General features: G+C 42.9%; 2 protein-coding genes across 2 annotated transcripts in view; one reads left to right on the forward strand and one right to left on the reverse strand.

Moving 5' to 3' along the window:
* Positions 1-6,099, forward strand: part of vars1 (valyl-tRNA synthetase 1) — a 29,570-nt gene extending 23,471 nt beyond the window's left edge. The window contains exon 31 of the mRNA XM_058388037.1: positions 5,897-6,099. Within this exon, the coding sequence (XP_058244020.1) occupies positions 5,897-5,965 (69 nt within the window). The 3' untranslated portion in view covers positions 5,966-6,099. The remainder of the gene's footprint in view (positions 1-5,896) is intronic.
* A 249-nt stretch (positions 6,100-6,348) lies between these two features.
* Positions 6,349-18,720, reverse strand: abhd16a (abhydrolase domain containing 16A, phospholipase). The gene is made up of 20 exons (XM_058388082.1): positions 18,540-18,720; positions 16,796-16,852; positions 16,369-16,435; positions 15,307-15,393; positions 15,082-15,161; positions 14,917-14,990; positions 14,638-14,745; positions 13,833-13,947; positions 13,634-13,735; positions 12,401-12,464; positions 12,261-12,310; positions 11,942-12,065; positions 11,187-11,291; positions 11,040-11,103; positions 10,894-10,950; positions 10,731-10,793; positions 9,997-10,073; positions 9,814-9,912; positions 7,824-7,870; positions 6,349-6,787 (listed from the first exon to the last, which is right to left on the reverse strand). The coding sequence occupies exons 1-20, from the start codon at positions 18,642-18,644 to the stop codon at positions 6,704-6,706; spliced, it is 1,629 nt and encodes a 542-aa protein (XP_058244065.1). The 5' UTR covers positions 18,645-18,720; the 3' UTR covers positions 6,349-6,703.

Raw genomic sequence — 18,720 nt, forward strand, 5'->3', positions numbered from 1 at the left:
AGAGAGAGAGAACATCACTGTGTGAGAGAGAGAGAGAACATCACTGTGTGTGTGTGAGTGTTGGAGAGAGAGAGAGAGAGAACATCACTGTGTGTGTGTGAGTGAGAGAGAGAGAACATCACTGTGTGAGTGTGAGTGAGAGAGAGAGAACATCACTGTGTGTGAGAGAGAGAGAACATCACTGTGTGTGTGTGTGTGAGAGAGAGAGAACATCACTGTGTGTGTGTGTGAGAGAGAGAACATCACTGTGTGTGAGTGTTGGGGAGAGAGAACATCACTGTGTGTGAGTGTTGGGGAGAGAGAACATCACTGTGTGAGTGTGTGAGAGAGAGAACATCACTGTGTGTGAGTGTTGGGGAGAGAGAACATCACTGTGTGAGTGTTGGGGAGAGAGAGAGAGAACATCACTGTGTGTGTGTGAGTGTTGGAGAGAGAGAGAGAGAACATCACTGTGTGTGTGTGAGTGAGAGAGAGAGAACATCACTGTGTGTGTGTGAGAGAGAGAGAACATCACTGTGTGTGTGTGTGTGAGAGAGAGAACATCACTGTGTGTGTGTGTGAGAGAGAGAACATCACTGTGTGTGAGTGAGTGTTGGAGAGAGAGAGAGAGAACATCACTGTGTGTGTGTGAGTGTTGGAGAGAGAGAGAGAACATCACTGTGTGAGAGAGAGAGAGAACATCACTGTGTGAGAGAGAGAGAGAACATCACTGTGTGTGTGTGAGTGTTGGAGAGAGAGAGAGAGAGAGAGAGAGAACATCACTGTGTGTGTGTGAGTGTTGGAGAGAGAGAGAGAACATCACTGTGTGTGTGTGTGAGTGTTGGAGAGAGAGAGAGAGAGAACATCACTGTGTGTGTGTGAGTGAGAGAGAGAGAACATCACTGTGTGTGAGAGAGAGAGAACATCACTGTGTGTGAGAGAGAGAGAACATCACTGTGTGTGAGAGAGAGAGAACATCACTGTGTGAGAGAGAGAGAGAACATCACTGTGTGAGAGAGAGAGAGAACATCACTGTGTGAGAGAGAGAGAGAGAACATCACTGTGTGAGAGAGAGAGAGAACATCACTGTGTGTGTGTGAGTGTTGGAGAGAGAGAGAGAGAACATCACTGTGTGTGTGTGTGTGTTGGAGAGAGAGAGAGAGAGAACATCACTGTGTGAGAGAGAGAGAGAGAGAACATCACTGTGTGAGAGAGAGAGAGAGAGAGAGAGAGAGAGAGAGAGAGAGAACATCACTGTGTGTGTGTGTGAGTGAGAGAGAGAGAACATCACTGTGTGAGAGAGAGAGAGAGAGAGAACATTGTGTGAGAGAGAGAGAGAGAGAGAGAGAGAGAGAGAACATCACTGTGTGAGAGAGAGAGAGAGAGAGAGAGAGAGAGAACATCACTGTGTGAGAGAGAGAGAGAGAGAGAGAGAGAGAACATCACTGTGTGAGAGAGAGAGAGAACATCACTGTGTGAGAGAGAGAGAGAACATCACTGTGTGAGAGAGAGAGAGAGAACATCACTGTGTGAGAGAGAGAGAGAACATCACTGTGTGAGAGAGAGAGAGAGAGAACATCACTGTGTGAGAGAGAGAGAGAGAACATCACTGTGTGAGAGAGAGAGAGAGAGAGAACATCACTGTGTGAGAGAGAGAGAGAGAGAACATCACTGTGTGAGAGAGAGAGAGAGAGAGAACATTGTGTGTGAGAGAGAGAGAGAGAGAGAGAGAGAACATCACTGTGTGAGAGAGAGAGAGAGAGAGAGAGAGAGAACATCACTGTGTGAGAGAGAGAGAGAACATCACTGTGTGAGAGAGAGAGAGAACATCACTGTGTGAGAGAGAGAGAGAGAGAGAGAGAACATCACTGTGTGAGAGAGAGAGAGAGAGAGAACATCACTGTGTGAGAGAGAGAGAGAGAGAACATCACTGTGTGAGAGAGAGAGAGAGAGAACATCACTGTGTGTGTGTGAGTGTTGGAGAGAGAGAGAGAACATCACTGTGTGTGTGTGAGTGTTGGAGAGAGAGAGAGAACATCACTGTGTGTGTGTGTGAGTGAGAGAGAGAGAACATCACTGTGTGTGTGTGAGAGAGAGAGAACATCACTGTGTGTGAGTGAGTGTGAGTGAGAGAGAGAACATCACTGTGTGTGAGAGAGAGAGAACATCACTGTGTGAGAGAGAGAGAGAGAACATCACTGTGTGTGAGAGAGAGAGAACATCACTGTGTGTGAGAGAGAGAGAGAGAACATCACTGTGTGAGAGAGAGAGAGAGAGAGAGAGAGAGAACATCACTGTGTGAGAGAGAGAGAGAGAACATCACTGTGTGAGAGAGAGAGAGAGAACATCACTGTGTGAGAGAGAGAGAGAACATCACTGTGTGAGAGAGAGAGAGAGAGAACATCACTGTGTGAGAGAGAGAGAGAGAGAGAGAGAGAGAGAACATCACTGTGTGAGAGAGAGAGAGAGAACATCACTGTGTGTGTGAGTGTTGGAGAGAGAGAGAGAGAGAGAACATCACTGTGTGTGAGTGAGTGTGAGTGAGAGAGAGAACATCACTGTGTGTGTGAGAGAGAGAACATCACTGTGTGAGAGAGAGAGAGAGAGAGAACATCACTGTGTGAGAGAGAGAGAGAGAACATCACTGTGTGAGAGAGAGAGAGAGAGAGAGAGAGAGAGAACATCACTGTGTGTGTGTGTGAGTGAGAGAGAGAACATCACTGTGTGTGTGTGTGAGAGAGAGAGAGAGAACATCACTGTGTGAGAGAGAGAGAGAACATCACTGTGTGAGAGAGAGAGAGAGAGAGAGAGAACATCACTGTGTGAGAGAGAGAGAGAGAGAGAGAGAGAACATCACTGTGTGAGAGAGAGAGAGAGAGAGAGAGAGAGAGAACATCACTGTGTGAGAGAGAGAGAGAGAACATCACTGTGTGAGAGAGAGAGAGAGAACATCACTGTGTGAGAGAGAGAGAGAGAGAGAACATCACTGTGTGAGAGAGAGAGAGAGAACATCACTGTGTGAGAGAGAGAGAGAGAACATCACTGTGTGAGAGAGAGAGAGAGAGAGAGAGAACATCACTGTGTGAGAGAGAGAGAGAGAGAGAGAGAGAGAGAGAGAGAGAGAACATCACTGTGTGAGAGAGAGAGAGAGAGAGAACATCACTGTGTGAGAGAGAGAGAGAACATCACTGTGTGAGAGAGAGAGAGAGAGAGAGAGAGAGAGAGAGAGAGAGAACATCACTGTGTGAGAGAGAGAGAGAGAGAGAGAGAGAACATCACTGTGTGTGTGTGTGAGAGAGAGAGAACCACTGTGTGTGTGTGTGAGAGAGAGAGAACATCACTGTGTGAGTGAGAGAGAGAGAACATCACTGTGTGTGTGTGAGAGAGAGAACATCACTGTGTGTGTGTGTGAGAGAGAGAGAGAACATCACTGTGTGTGTGTGTGAGAGAGAGAGAGAGAGAGAGAGAGAGAGAGAACATCACTGTGTGTGTGTGTGAGTGAGAGAGAGAGAGAGAACATCACTGTGTGTGTGTGTGAGAGAGAGAGAGAGAGAACATCACTGTGTGTGTGTGTGTGAGAGAGAGAGAGAGAGAGAGAACCACTGTGTGTGTGTGTGAGAGAGAGAGAACATCACTGTGTGAGTGAGAGAGAGAGAACATCACTGTGTGTGTGTGTGAGAGAGAGAGAGAGTGAGAGAGAGAGAACCACTGTGTGTGTGTGTGTGAGAGAGAGAGAACATCACTGTGTGAGTGAGAGAGAGAGAGAACCACTGTGTGTGAGTGAGAGAGAGAGAGAACATCACTGTGTGTGTGTGAGAGAGAGAACATCACTGTGAGAGAGAGAGAGAGAGAGAGAGAGAGAGAACCACTGTGTGTGTGTGTGAGAGAGAGAGAACATCACTGTGTGAGTGAGAGAGAGAGAGAACCACTGTGTGTGAGTGAGAGAGAGAACATCACTGTGTGAGTGAGAGAGAGAGAACATCACTGTGTGTGTGTGAGAGAGAGAGAACATCACTGTGTGAGAGAGAGAGAGAGAGAGAGAGAACATCACTGTGTGTGAGAGAGAGAGAGAGAGAGAACATCACTGTGTGTGTGTGTGAGTGAGAGAGAGAGAACATCACTGTGTGTGTGTGTGAGAGAGAGAGAGAGAGAACATCACTGTGTGTGTGTGAGAGAGAGAGAACATCACTGTGTGTGTGTGAGAGAGAGAGAGAGAACATCACTGTGTGTGTGTGAGAGAGAGAACATCACTGTGTGTGTGTGAGAGAGAGAACATCACTGTGTGTGTGTGAGAGAGAGAGAACATCACTGTGTGTGTGTGAGAGAGAGAACATCACTGTGTGTGTGTGTGAGTGAGAGAGAGAGAACATCACTGTGTGTGTGTGTGAGTGAGAGAGAGAGAACATCACTGTGTGTGTGTGAGAGAGAGAGAGAGAGAACATCACTGTGTGTGTGTGTGAGTGAGAGAGAGAGAGAGAGAGAACATCACTGTGTGTGTGTGTGAGAGAGAGAGAGAGAGAGAGAGAGAGAACATCACTGTGTGTGTGTGTGAGAGAGAGAGAGAGAGAACATCACTGTGTGTGTGTGAGAGAGAGAGAACCACTGTGTGTGTGTGAGTGAGAGAACATCACTGTGTGTGTGTGAGAGAGAGAACATCACTGTGTGTGTGTGTGTGTGAGTGAGAGAGAGAGAACATCACTGTGTGTGTGTGTGTGAGTGAGAGAGAGGGAACATCACTGTGTGTGTGTGTGTGTGAGTGAGAGAGAGGGAACATCACTGTGTGTGTGTGTGTGAGAGAGAGGGAACATCACTGTGTGTGTGTGAGTGAGAGAGGGAACATCACTGTGTGTGTGAGTGAGAGAGGGAACATCACTGTGTGTGTGTGAGAGAGAGGGAACATCACTGTGTGTGTGTGAGAGAGAGGGAACATCACTGTGTGTGTGTGAGAGAGAGGGAACATCACTGTGTGTGTGTGTGTGAGTGAGAGAGAGGGAACATCACTGTGTGTGTGTGTGTGAGTGAGAGAGAGGGAACATCACTGTGTGTGTGTGTGTGAGTGAGAGAGAGGGAACATCACTGTGTGTGTGTGTGTGAGTGAGAGAGGGAACATCAGTGTGTGTGTGTGAGAGAGAGGGAACATCACTGTGTGTGTGTGTGTGAGTGAGAGAGGGAACATCACTGTGTGTGTGTGTGAGTGAGAGAGGGAACATCACTGTGTGTGTGTGTGAGTGAGAGAGGGAACATCACTGTGTGTGTGTGTGTGAGTGAGAGAGAGGGAACATCACTGTGTGTGTGTGTGAGTGAGAGAGGGAACATCAGTGTGTGTGTGTGTGTGTGAGAGAGAGAGAGAGAGAACATCACTGTGTGTGTGTGAGAGAGAGAGAGAGAGAACATCACTGTGTGTGTGTGAGTGAGTGAGAGAGAGGGAACATCACTGTGTGTGTGTGTGTGAGAGAGAGAGATCACATCACTGTGTGTGTGTGAGAGAGAGAGATCACATCACTGTGTGTGTGTGTGTGTGAGTGAGAGAGGGAACATCACTGTGTGTGTGTGTGTGTGAGTGAGAGAGGGAACATCACTGTGTGTGTGTGTGTGAGAGAGAGAGAGAACATCACTGTGTGTGTGTGTGAGTGAGAGAGGGAACATCACTGTGTGTGTGTGTGTGAGTGAGAGAGGGAACATCACTGTGTGTGTGTGTGTGAGTGAGAGAGGGAACATCACTGTGTGTGTGTGTGTGAGAGAGAGAGAGAACATCACTTGTGTGTGTGTGAGAGAGAGAGAGAGAGAGAGAGAGAGAGAAAATTAAACAGAGAAAATGTGAGAGAACAATAGAGAAAATCAGTGTGATTATTTTTTAATATTGTGTGTGTGCTGTTGTATGGCTCTGGATTAAATGAACATTTCTCTCTCTCTGCAGTTGAGACAGAGTCAAGCCGAGCTGCAGAAAGTGAGTGAAGCTGTAGAGAACTTCAGAAGGATGATGTAACGCAGATTTCCACCTCTCCCTTTGTTGGAGGTTTAGACATGGCTTGCTTGCACGCTGTAGCTGTGAAGGTGTGTTTCCTGCTGCTTAACTGCTGTCTTCATGAAGAACCTTAATTAAATACTAATATTAGCGTAGCTGCTGTGTGACTTGCTTTGAGTGTCTGCTGTGTTCTTTATGAGACTTGAACCTCCACAGCATGGCTCCTTTTAAGGAACTAGCTTTAGGAAAAAATCACCACCCCACCCTCTCTCTCTTTTGTGAACATAGAAAAGCTTGCAGAAACTTGAAACATGACTTACATTTAAATTAGAAAACAGAACAGGCTGAGCTGTACGAGAAACGGCCTCGAGCTCTCAACTGGAACACTCACGCTGCTACTCGCATCAACCACAGAATCCCTCGTCTTTATTAAGTGCTTTTAATACAGTAACATCCAGGTTTGTATTTAAGGGCATGAATAAATAAAGACTGTTCACAAAACAGAGGACAGGTCAGAGAGAATCGGACTTGAGAACAAAAGGGATGGACCCGGTTCTTTCCTAAAAAAAAAAAAACGTTCTGGTTTCGTTCGCTTGATGCCAGATTCTTAAAAGAACCATGCAGATACCCAACTGACAGAAAAATAAAAAAAAACAAAACATGCATGTCATTAACAATCAAAACGTTAACACTAAATTTCCACCAAGGTTTCTTAGCGCTTTCGGTTAGTCCCTCCATCCCTGCGTCTTTTGCTGGTTTCTACAGCTTCCAGGGTACATGAAACTCTGAGCTGGGGAGTGGTGTGCAATGCGTCGCATCAAAATTCCTCATGTACTTTCGAGCCTAGGAGAAATTGTAAGGGGGAAGAAAAAAAAAACATTCAGGAGAAAAACCCAAGTTTCTGTTCTTCCTACGTGTGAAAGCGGATAGAGGCAAGTTATAAATAAAGCATTGGATTAGATCAGACCCTACAGGATTTGTGCAGAAGTGTACGCAAAACCAAGCAATATTCTGAGCTTGCAAATTTTTCACAATTTATCGCAGTTTCTGCAGATTTGGGCCAGTATGCGTTGTGTGACATCACAATAGACGTTTATACAAAGCCTTCTTTCATGCACCGGTCAGACATAACATTATGACCACTGACAGGTGACGTGAGTAACACTGATTATCTCATCATGGCTCCTGTTAGTGGGTGGGATATATTAGGCAGCAAGTGAACATTTTGTCCTTGAAGCAGGAAAAATGGACAAGCGTAAGGTTGAGTGAGTTTGACAAGGGTCGAATTGTGATGGCTAGACGACTGGAGCAGAGCATCTCAGAGCAGCTCTTGTGAGGTGTTCCTGGTCTGCAGTGGTCAGTATCTATCAAAAGTGGTCCCAGGAAGGAACAGTGGTGAACCGGCAACAGGGTCATGGGCGGCCAAGGCTCATTGATGCATGTGGAGAGTGAAGGCTGGCCCGTGTGATCCGATCCAACAGACGAGCTACTGTTGCTCAAATTGCTGAAGAAGTTAATGCTTGTTCTGATAGAAAGGTGTCAGAATACACAGTGCATGATGGGTCAGGACTGTTTTGGCAGCAAAAGGAGGGGACAATATTAGGCAGGTGGTCATAATGTTATGCCTGATCAGTGTATCTGTCTTCACTGGTAGGTGTTTAAAAGAAATATCCTGTGCTTGCAATTTCACTAATTCAAGATGATTGCTGCTGGTAAAAAAAAAAAAAAAAAAGGCGCAATAAATAGAAATTTTGAAAATAAGCCAAAGCATTTTTTGCAGGAACAATAAAAAAACCCCTGACTTCCTGGAGTATTATGTTACACAGTAATATTGCTTGTATTATAATTCAGTGTAGTAGGAGTGAGACTTTCTCCTCACCAGGAAAAGTGCAAGCTGCCGTCTGCCTTCCAGAGCCATGTCCTCACCTGGTTACACACAAGAACAGATTACAGATCAGCTTTTCCCTCCTCGGTGCTCATATAGTTGGTATAATATAAGGCAAGTTATCTGGTATACATGAGCTAGCAGGGTTAAATCACCTTGTCTTACAAAAATGATAAAGGCATCAATAATAATTCATTATTTGCTTAACAAATAAGTCAGGTTATTTTAGGGATCCAAGTGCAACCACACCACCACTGACTGTGAGGAAAAACTAGAAAGAATGGTATAAAGAGGCAAGGCTGATGCTAGTCACACAACAGTTCATACAACATGCAGAAAATCAAGAGCATCATCAGAATGGAGAAAAAATTCTGTAACTTTAACCACGGCATGCTTGTACGGTGAGCTGAGCTGGTTTGAGTGTTTATCTCTTGGGATTTCCCCACACTATAGATCTAAAGTTTAAACAGAAGGGTTTGAGAAAAACAAACAAAAAAACCCTCCACACAATTCTGCGGTTGGAAACAGCGTGTTGAGATCAGAGAAGAATGGTGAAAATGGTTCGAACTGAAAGAAAGGATGAGCAGAAAAGCATGTCGCGCTACTACAGGAGATCACATCAGATTTCACTCCTGTCTGTCAAGAACAAGAATCTGAGGCTGGAGGTTGGAAAAAGAGCAGTCAACAGAGGCAGATGTTCCTATTAAAGTGGCAGGTGAGTGTACAGTGAAGAAGTGAGGCTGGGGCTGATTTCTTTCTAGTCCAGTCTGGAGATTTACTAGCAGTCATTAGCAGTGACTGATGAGGCACATGTGAGATCAAGTACCCAAAAAGTGTTCTCCCCAAAATGCTTTGGGAGAAGCAAGTAAAATGGAAGGAAGGAAGGAAGGAAAAAAGAAATTAAAGAAAGAAGGAAAGGAAAAAAGAAATTAAAGAAAGAAGGAAAGAGAGAGAAATTAAAGAAAGAAGGAAAGAAAGGGAAATTAAAGAAAGTAGGAAAGAGAGAAATTAAAGAAGGAAATGAAAAAAAAAGAAATTAAAGAAAGTAGGAAAGAGAAATTAAAGAAAGTAGGAAAGAGAGAAATTAAAGAAGGAAATGAAAAAAAAAGAAATTAAAGAAAGTAGGAAAGAAGGAAAGAAATTAAAGAAAGAAGGAAAGAAAGAGAAATTAAAGAAAGAAGGAAATGAAAAAGAAAGAAATTAAAGAAAGTAGGAAAGAAAAAATTAAAGAAAGAAGGAAATGAAAAAAAAGAAATTAAAGAAAGTAGGAAAGAAAGAAATGACCATAGCAGTCCTTATCCATCTTATTAAGCCTTCCATGGGACCTGGTGATTAACACAGTGCTGAAGCCCTGATGCTGCATTCACACATACAGTGATTTTATCTCTGCAAGTCACCAGTCTGTGTTCCTCCTGCTGGTTGCCATAGTGATACCGCTTATGTTTATCAGTGGGTGGTGATGATTTAACCTTGACACTGAGATTTCTTGGAGGGAGATTGGGTGCTTGTGTAAAAAAATTCAGCAGTGTATATCTGCATCATATCATATGAGATGAAGGAGAAGCAGTGGTGCTCTTTTCCATGGATCACGTGTCCTCTATTGTCTTCACTCTCATTAGTAGTCACAGTAACATGTTGCCCCACATTTGCATGAAGTTCAACTTTCTCAGTGTTTTTCTGGACACACCCACATCTAGTCTCCGAAGGTTGTTGTCGCTCATGTCCCTGGAAGTCACCGGCTCTCGTTGAAAATCAATGATCTCTGATCAGTTTGTTGCTGAGACTCGCTGGATGTGTGAATATTGCATTTAATATTAAATAATAGTTGAGCTATTGATATAGAGATTTGATTTGATCTCTCCCGTTCGATATCTGTGCATAAGTGTGGTGCTTTAAATGGTTTCATTGTCTTAACATCTCACTATCATGAGAGAAACAACTGAATAGTCAAGATAATGATGGTCTCCGTAACCAGCGTTCTTACCAACACTCCAGGGGAACGGAGCGTCTCGGTCTGTCTGATAGGACTGCAGCACAGACTGGCACCACTCATCGTCCACCTCATACCCAAGGTATACAGACTCTAAAAAAGGAAGGAAGCAGTTCTTAGGATTTCGAAACTACTAGAAACAAGCAGGAGAAAACAGAAAATGTTAAACACACACACCTTCTTCCACCTGTGATCCAGCTGCAAGCCACTGTTGGACTGCTCTGACACTGTCATCTGTCATTACTTTAGGATACCTGAGTCACACGGGACAGACACACAAATTTGCGATTAAACAATTGAACGCAAAATCACACAAACTCTGCGAAAAACTTGTAATTTTTCAGATTTGCAGCAGAATCGAGCCGAGACACGTCATGTGACATCACAACACGCATTTAGTTGAAAATCTCTTCCATTCACGTGTGTGGAATAGGAGTACAGCTATCATGGAAAGTGATGGCACTGGTAGCAGATTAAAAGGAGAATCCTGTGCTTATAATGCTCCATAAATTGCAGCAAAATCGAGCATTTTTGGCTGTAACATTCACAAAAAAACAAACTCACAAATCCTGGAGCTGCTGAGTTACCTCAGTATAATTATGATCACCCTTTTGCTTTTTTTGATTAAGAAAACAATCTGACATCATACATGTGAAAACACTTGCTTATGACGTACAACGTGAAAGAAAGGACAGTTTTCCTTTTGAATTAAAATCGCTGGCTGATTTAAATACCAAGCAATACGTTTGTGACTATGGTTTAGTGATCTGCATGCAGTCCCAATAAGAGTGCTTTAATCCTGATGTCCTCTAGCCTTTCAACCACATCAACCAGGACACAGCAGTCAAACTGATCCTTGGTCAATGATCCTACTCTGATATAGATTAAAAGAGAATTAAGAGCTGTCAGACCTGTAGTGGAGCAGTTTCAGGAGGAGGTCATTTCCTCGGTTGGACATGATGTCCTCTGGTCCCCTGCATCAGAGCACAGAAAAATCGTCAATCCATTTGGGGAAAAAACCCAACTCAACGAGCAGAGATTAAAAGAAGCAGTAAGTGAATGAGGAGAGCGTACGTGGTTGTGATGATTTCATCCTTGGTTCTCCTGATCAGTAGAACTGGTCCTTGGTACCTGCACAGTGAGATCAACAAACATAATCAGCATGATCAGGTCACACAGCTACACTTACACTATACTACATGGTGTGTACAGGATCTTACTTGCAAAGCTGCTCTGCATTGTTCAAGTTCATGTACTGCCTGACTGTGTGGGTCACCAGCTGTCCTGTTTCCCAGTGAACACAAGCACAAATCAAGCATTGCTACATTGCATTATGTAGAGATGATGACTGAGATAAGGACACTTACTCCAGCTGTCAGGCATGACCTTTAAGGCCAGGGGCAGGAGATCATCAAAGGAGGCGTCCAGAACCAGTGCACGGATCTCAGGGTATGACATTACTGCCCAAGTGGCTAAAGCAAAGGAAGATGGGGCATCAAGAAAGATCGAGAACACAATTTGGGTGTTGAAAACATAATTGACAGAACAATACAGCACAGGCCACTTTAATAGGAACATGTGTTCACCTGCACGTTCATGTGATTATTCATTCAGCTACTCATGGTGCAGCAGCACAAGTGCGATTCACAAAATCATGCAAATTCAGGTAAAGCTTCAGGTAATGTTCACATCAAACATCAGAATGAAGAGAAAGAACTCAGTGACTTGGACTGAGGGATAGTAGATGGGCTGATTTGAGTATTTCAGAAATTCCTTGGGATTTTTACACACAGCAGTTTGTAGTGTTTAAACACAATGGTGCAAGAAACAAACAAAAAAAATAATCTAGTTCTGCAGACAGAAACTTGAATGATCTGGTCCGAGTTGACTCAGGATTTGGGAACTCAATCACGCTGTACAACTGTGGTGAGCAGAAAAGCATCTCAGAATGCACAGCATGTTGAAAATTGTAGTGTGTACAAGGTTCCACTCATCAGCCAAGAGCAGGAATCTGAGGCTACATCTGGCACAGACTCACCCAAACTGGACAGCTGACAGGGTACAGGTGTTCCTATTAAAGTGGCAGGTAAGTATACAGTTCTTTTGTTTTTTTTTTTATTACCTGTAAAGCCCCCTATTGACCAGGCATACACAACAATATCGCTCAACTGGAAGCCCAATTTGTGCACAGCAAACTGGATCACTACATCCATTGCGTTTGCCTCGTTCTGAGGAAACGGCACACCCTGAAACAGACGCAAAAATGTAGATTCAATGTGAAGGTGTTGCAAATTCACTGCTGCTTTCTTCTGAACCATTTTTTTAAATCATGGATGACTTGATGTAACGTTCTTTAATGGTAAGATACGCATCATGAATGCACAGAAATTCTACATCAGGGCTGGGGTTGAGCATCTGAGCCTGTGATCAGAGATACTTACAGTACTGCCTGCGAATCCTGGGTGATTCCAGCCGAGGACCGAGTAGCCACCTGAGAAAGAGGTGAAAAGTGGCAGGAAAGATCATTCAACTATTTTCATGTGTTTCTTATTATTGTAGAATTAAGCACATGAATACTCACCTTCCAGTGGAGTGTTCATGCAGCCAACCTCGTAGAAGCCGGCGTTCCCTTCACAACAGATCACCTGTAACACACAATGCACCTTACACATGAATGCTGTTACCCTGGTTAAGATGGCATGACGGTTCAATGTTTGTAGGATTTATACACAATTATCACTTAACCAGCTGATCAGATTTTGGGGTCAATCCAAACAAGGTCAAAGTCACAGTAAGGTTAAATACCTGGAACTGAATTGTTCAATAGCTCCCTTCAGTTTTGGTGTATACTTTAAGAATATTTGAAGCATACAAATTAGCAACAACAACAAATAAACGTTTTGGATGACAGTTATTATTGTTAGAGAGAAACCACATTTGCACTGAATGTTGCAGAACAAAACATCGCTTTTATTAGTTCTTCTATGAACAACGGTTGCTTCATGAGCCTTTGTTTTCTCTTTCGAAATTAGTCAAACAATAAAAACGTGACTCTCCATGGTAGAGAGAAACCACAATGCCGTCCTTTCTCTGTAGAGGTTACACCATCGAATCTGGTTATCACAAATCTTTCTAAACATCATCCCAAAAAAATAGTTCAAAAAGCCTTCACCTCACAAATCCATGTGAATTAGTTTCTACTGAAGAAATGCTCAAGTAATAGGATTAGTGTTAAAGAAAATCAATGAGTAGTTGGCATGTTTACGTGTCCCAATAAATTTGTTTTCTAAATAAATCTGAATGCAGATTCCAAACGTAGAGTTTATATGAACTCTATTCACTGCAGTCTGATTCGGACAGGTGCATTACATATACACAAACGAAACTACGATGCACTGCCTATGTGTACGAGGTATTTCTGAATCCATTTGAGAAAACTGATCCATTTGATCCATGTGTTTACACTGGTAATTTTTTTCCTATTTATCAGATTATTTCAAATAACCATCAATCCTGTCAAAAATCCATCCGGACCTAAGCTCGACCAGATTGATTAAGGTATTTACACGAAGGCTTTTCAATCCATTTGAGCCATCGAGCCGATCACTAACAGATTATTTGACTGCTTGTAAATTTATTGAATGCATTCACATTTATTCATTTATCAGAAGCTTTTATCTAAAGCGAATGACAAAGAAAAAAATAAAAGCAAAGTGATATGTCAAGCAGAGGACCATACAAGTAGTGCTTCTATACAAGCTTTTTAATTTTTTAGATTTTATTTAAGTTTTTTGTTTTGAACAAGAATACTTACCAGAGTTTTCCCATTTGGTCCTCGGTGTCCTCTCCGGTCCACAAACATGGTGTCAATTTTGTTTCCATCACATGCCACCAGCTTGTTTCTCTGACCTTCATACTAAAGCGAACAAAGAAAATAGAACATTAATTTTTTTTAACAGCTCATATGCTGACAATAAATATTTAAGCTGTATGTGGGTGTGTTTTCAAGTTACATCTTCGATTAGCTTGGCCTGGCCCTGCTGCAGCATGGACCTCATGGCCTTCTGCAGCAGACCCACAGAGCCGGGGTACAGCATCCTCCGGCCAAAGGAGTGAGCTACAAGATAGCTGGAAAACAAATGCACCATACACTGTAATGAACACAATATCCATCCATTTTTAGATGGCACAATCTCACACACACACACACTATACACACTATAGATGCCAATCAGTCTACAACACATGTCTTTGGACTGGGGGAGGAAACCAGAGTGCCTAGAAGAAACCCTAGAGAACATACAAACCCACGCACACAGGGCAGAGGTGAAAACCAAATCCCCCAAGCCTTGATGTATGAGACAAACGTGTTAAACACTAAGCCCATGCATGTCAGCAATAATATAAAAAGTCTCAGGTTTATTTGTAATGTCAAAAACGAACAAAGTATATGTCTTTTTAGTTGCATGAGCAGTGACAGCTCAGCGGTTAAGCTGCTAGACTAATGCTAAGAAGGTCAAATCGCAGCACTGCCAAGCTGCCACTCCTGTGAACAATGCCTTCAACAACTGCCCAGTTGTATAAATGCGCTAAATGCCAGTCACTCTGGATACGAGTATCTGCCAAATGCCATAAATGTAATCTAAAGGATACAGTGCATGATTGTAGGATCTATCATGCGGTTATATTATCCCCTGTAAAGTGAGCTTGTTAATATTTAAATGCATTCAAATACATAACCATTCAAGTAGTTACACTTAACCACAGTCAGCTATGTGTGATCTGATTATGTTGTGTGTGTGTGTGTGTGTGTGTTACCCGACGACGTGGCATGTCAGCGTTTGTATTGAATTCAGCAGACTATCTGCTGCTCCTCTGTGTTTGGGCTCTGGCTTCAGTAAGGAAACTCCTACCTTCGACAGCTTCCTGTCAACATGAGAAGACCACCTCATCAAACCCAGCTATTCACTTTAAATATATATATATATATATATATATATATATATATATATATATATATATATATATATATATATATATATATATATATATATATATAAAATAACACAGACATATATACACACACACATGACTTACGGATTGCTGACTTCTCTCCAGCTGAAATCTACTGGCCAGTGCGAGAAGTCGAAGTCATAGCTAGCAAGTTTTTTCTAAAGAAGCATAAACAGCGGCAGCGAGATTACATCAGTGCTGATTGCATCAGTATGCCATTCTCAGGAGGAATGCTGCTTGTGACCTCACCTTGTTGCCGTGGCTCTTCTTGGTCTCCTCCAGAATGGTGATGAACTGGTGATACTCAGGGTTTCTCCAGCGACCCCAGCCTAGCAACAACCCAACAAAAACACACATACGTGCTGCTCATTACAGCTTCTACTGGTGGCACAGGATAGCACCAACCATGTTGGTTCATCTCTGTTGTACTGCATTACACAATAAACTAATTAGCCAGACGTTCAAACAGCTCACCTCTCAGACACGCGACTCCCAGTAAACAGACCAGCGCGGCACCGATATACTGGCTGACGGGGATGATCTTACTGCTGCAGATGTAACCTGAAACACATCGCATCACTTATTTTTTCTCCTTATCCTTAGTATACATCGTCACCTTCAAAAGCAGCTTTTGAAAACCAGGTCTAAAAGCTGATCTCTAGTCTAATGAGCGAGCCAGAAACCTTGAGAAGGAACAGACTCAAGAAGCAACTCCTCACTTTTCTGGGAGACGCTGAATAGCTATTAAAGCATGCAAATCAAAGCAAATTTTCATTCAAACCCTGCTCTTTAGATTAAAAGCCTCCTAAAACTAGTCAGTCAAAAGCTAGATAGAATATAAACTCCAATTAACCCTTGACATTGTCAGTACTCCACCATTTTACACTCCACATGAAATAAAGAAAGAAAGAAATCCCCCAGCAATCATTAAGTACTGATTAATTAATCATTCATGACAACACACAGCGTACACACTAAAAAAAAAAAAGTGCTTTTAGGCTTAATGTGTTTCTGTGGTGGAACACTGACTAATGACACACTGTATTAAACACTAAATTACCTTTAATTCACTGGAACTGTATTCAGAAGTCCAGGTCTATAACAATACAACCACTTCACAACAACAACATTCTTTTAAAACCACTTAAACACACAGGAGTATTCAGTTTCACTCTCATGAGAAATGCTTAGGTGTGTACATCCACTCGATACGGGACACAAACAGCTACACACACACACAAAACCTTCACTGAGGAAATTCCTCGAACAGAAACACTACACACGATCCGCATTAACATATGACTCAACTAGTATGATTAGACTTGATTAGGCCACCATTATAATCAGCACTCCTAGTTGGAGGCAATCTATCGACTGTTCGCACAGCGAAGGAGCAATCAGGAGTCTAACCCTTGATTACCTGACACAGGAGGAGGAACAGAACAAAATGGTGGAAGGCTTGGGGTTCTCCAAAAAAAAAAAAAAAAGGATTTGGAACCTGAGCGTTAAGAAGTGTATGAGCAAGAGGTTGTGTACCTTTCCTGTAGAGATAGCAGAGGACGAGGGGCGAGCTGTAATAGGATAGGGACCACAGTACTGAAGCCTGGGGAGAAGAAAAACACATTTTAATTACCTTCAGGACACACGGGTCTCTTATGGCATGCAGATCGAGTTCAAGTCAGGCGAGGTTTGATTGTCATTCCTCTATATAACTGGGATATGTTTCGGAACAAAACGGCATGTACATCAGGAACATGGTGCAACTGCACTGTGGAGGAGACTGCATCAAATGTACACATTAAATACGCTATGAAAAATACAACAAACTCTCATGATGATAAATACTCAAATCTGTGTCTTTGTTACGTTTCTCCCTGATCTAAAACACACAATATTGATCGATTTGTTTAATTTGTTTTAAGCAAAGTGTGATACAAATATCATGGCTTAGCAGGTCACTTACCCAACCAAGGATATTGCCAGTCTGTCTTTCCAAACCTCTAGGCTGGTAATCCCAACCCTGCAAGTGATAGCCACATATTAGTCAAATTGTTATTTATTTATTTATTATTATGCTATCATTTGGGGATAGACTGCCTCAGTGTCTGAACTTCATTTACGCAGATATTGCATATACCTCAGATATTGCATAGAACACCTCAGCTTTAAAGCACAGACACAGGAGCTCACATCTAGAAGGTTCTTAAATTGGGGTCTGTATAGCAAAGGAAATGGGTTTGAGTTTTTTTCTAAAAATAAATAAATAAATAAAATAATAATTGGTTAGTGAGGTGGAAATCTATTCACTGTCTGTACCGTTTATCCTACACATGGTTGCGGGGAGTCTGGAGCCTATCCCAGCGGACTCAAGGCCCAAGGCAGAGGACATACTGTCCAATATCAACCACATGCCTTTGGACTTGGGAGATAACTGGAATACTCAGAGGAAATCACTAAAGCATGGAAAGATCATACAAACTCTACAGACAAAGGTAGAAGGCGGGAATCGAACTCTCAACCTTGGAGGTGTGGGGCAAACATACTGACCACTAGGTAACCGTGAAAGGATGAATTGAACTTGGACCTAATACACCGATCCGGCATAACATTATGAGCAGTGAAAGGTGAAGTGAGTAACACTATCTCCTCATCATGGCACCTGTTAGTGGGTGGGATATATTAGGGAGCACGTGAACATTTTGTCCTCAAAGTTGATGTGTTAGAAGCAGGAAAATGGACAAGCGTAAGGATTTGAGAGAGTTTGATAAGGGACAAATTGTGATGGCTAGACCACTGGATCAGAGCATCTCCAAAACTGCAGCTCTTGTGGGGTGTTCCCGGTCTGCAGTGGTCAGAATCTATCAAAAGTGGTCCAAGGAAAGAACAGTGGTGAACCGGCGACAGGGTCATGGGCGGCCAAGACTCAATGATGCATGTGGGAAGAGAAGGCTGGCCCGTGTGACAAGGTACTGTTGCTCAAATTGCTGAAGAAATTAATGCTGGTTCTGATAGAAAGGTGTCAGAATACACAGGGCATGATGGGTCAGGGCTGTTTTGGCTGAAAAAGGGGAACCAACACAATATCAGGCAATGTTATGCCTGATCGGTGTATGTCAGAAGAAAGCTGAGAAATTAAACTGACTATAGATAATAATAATCTCAGTCATTATACACATTTAAAACATATTTTACAGTTAAAAGGTTTGAGAACCTTCGCCCTACTTTACAGAGAGCAGGTAAATGAAGTGCACTACATATTTCACATCCACTTGCAGTGCTAGCAGGAAACTTTTAGCATGCTCGTTTCCTTTTCAGTACAGGAACTAAAGTGACCCCCTGTGCTTTTTTATTTTCTATTCCCATTCCTAAGACGACCACAGTATCTTGTTTTTTTTTGCTTAAATTATTCTTAGAGGTCACTATAACACACCTTTCAACCTTTACAGCTGGCATTAGCATGCTAACTAGCTAGCCCATAACGTCTGAAACCGCATTCTAGCGCACTAAATAGAAGAGCGCGTGAACCTAGCACGAAACGGTAAACACACGCGTACTGCTGAGATCTGTAGTGTTTATGTAGAAGTAGTGCGGTAGTAGTAAGTGCACGGTTTCGGACGCAGTCGAACCCTGGCGAAGACGCGAGACGGAATTAAAGATCAAAGCCTGTTTACTGCTGGACGAGTTTTGCTAAAGAGTCAAGTGCGTACCCTCCTTCCGGTTCTGCTCTCGGGTCTGGAGGAGTCCTGAGGACGATGGATCCGGTACAAATTGGGCCCGATCAGGCAGCGAAACCATAACCCAACGGCCATCATTCCTCAGTCGGCAGCTACGGAAGCCCATGTGGGTCAGCGCAATTCAAAATTCCAGCCATCGTACACACACACACAC

The sequence above is a fragment of the Hemibagrus wyckioides genome, linkage group LG01 (genome assembly GCF_019097595.1).
Source record: "Hemibagrus wyckioides isolate EC202008001 linkage group LG01, SWU_Hwy_1.0, whole genome shotgun sequence".
NCBI classification, from domain to species: Eukaryota; Metazoa; Chordata; class Actinopteri; order Siluriformes; family Bagridae; genus Hemibagrus; species Hemibagrus wyckioides.

What these genes read in the sequence shown, in the direction of transcription:
- abhd16a (XM_058388082.1), bottom strand. Translation starts at nt 18,644, where the DNA reads ATGATGGCCGTTGGGTTATGGTTTCGCTGCCTGATCGGGCCCAATTTG. An exon ending in TGGATCACAGGTGGAAGAAG is followed by an intron (nt 9,913 to 9,996) that starts GTGTGTGTGTTT and finishes TTCCTTTTTTAG; the next exon opens with AGTCTGTATACCTTGGGTAT. An exon ending in GGCAGCTTGCACTTTTCCTG is followed by an intron (nt 6,788 to 7,823) that starts GTGAGGAGAAAG and finishes AATTTCTCCTAG; the next exon opens with GCTCGAAAGTACATGAGGAA.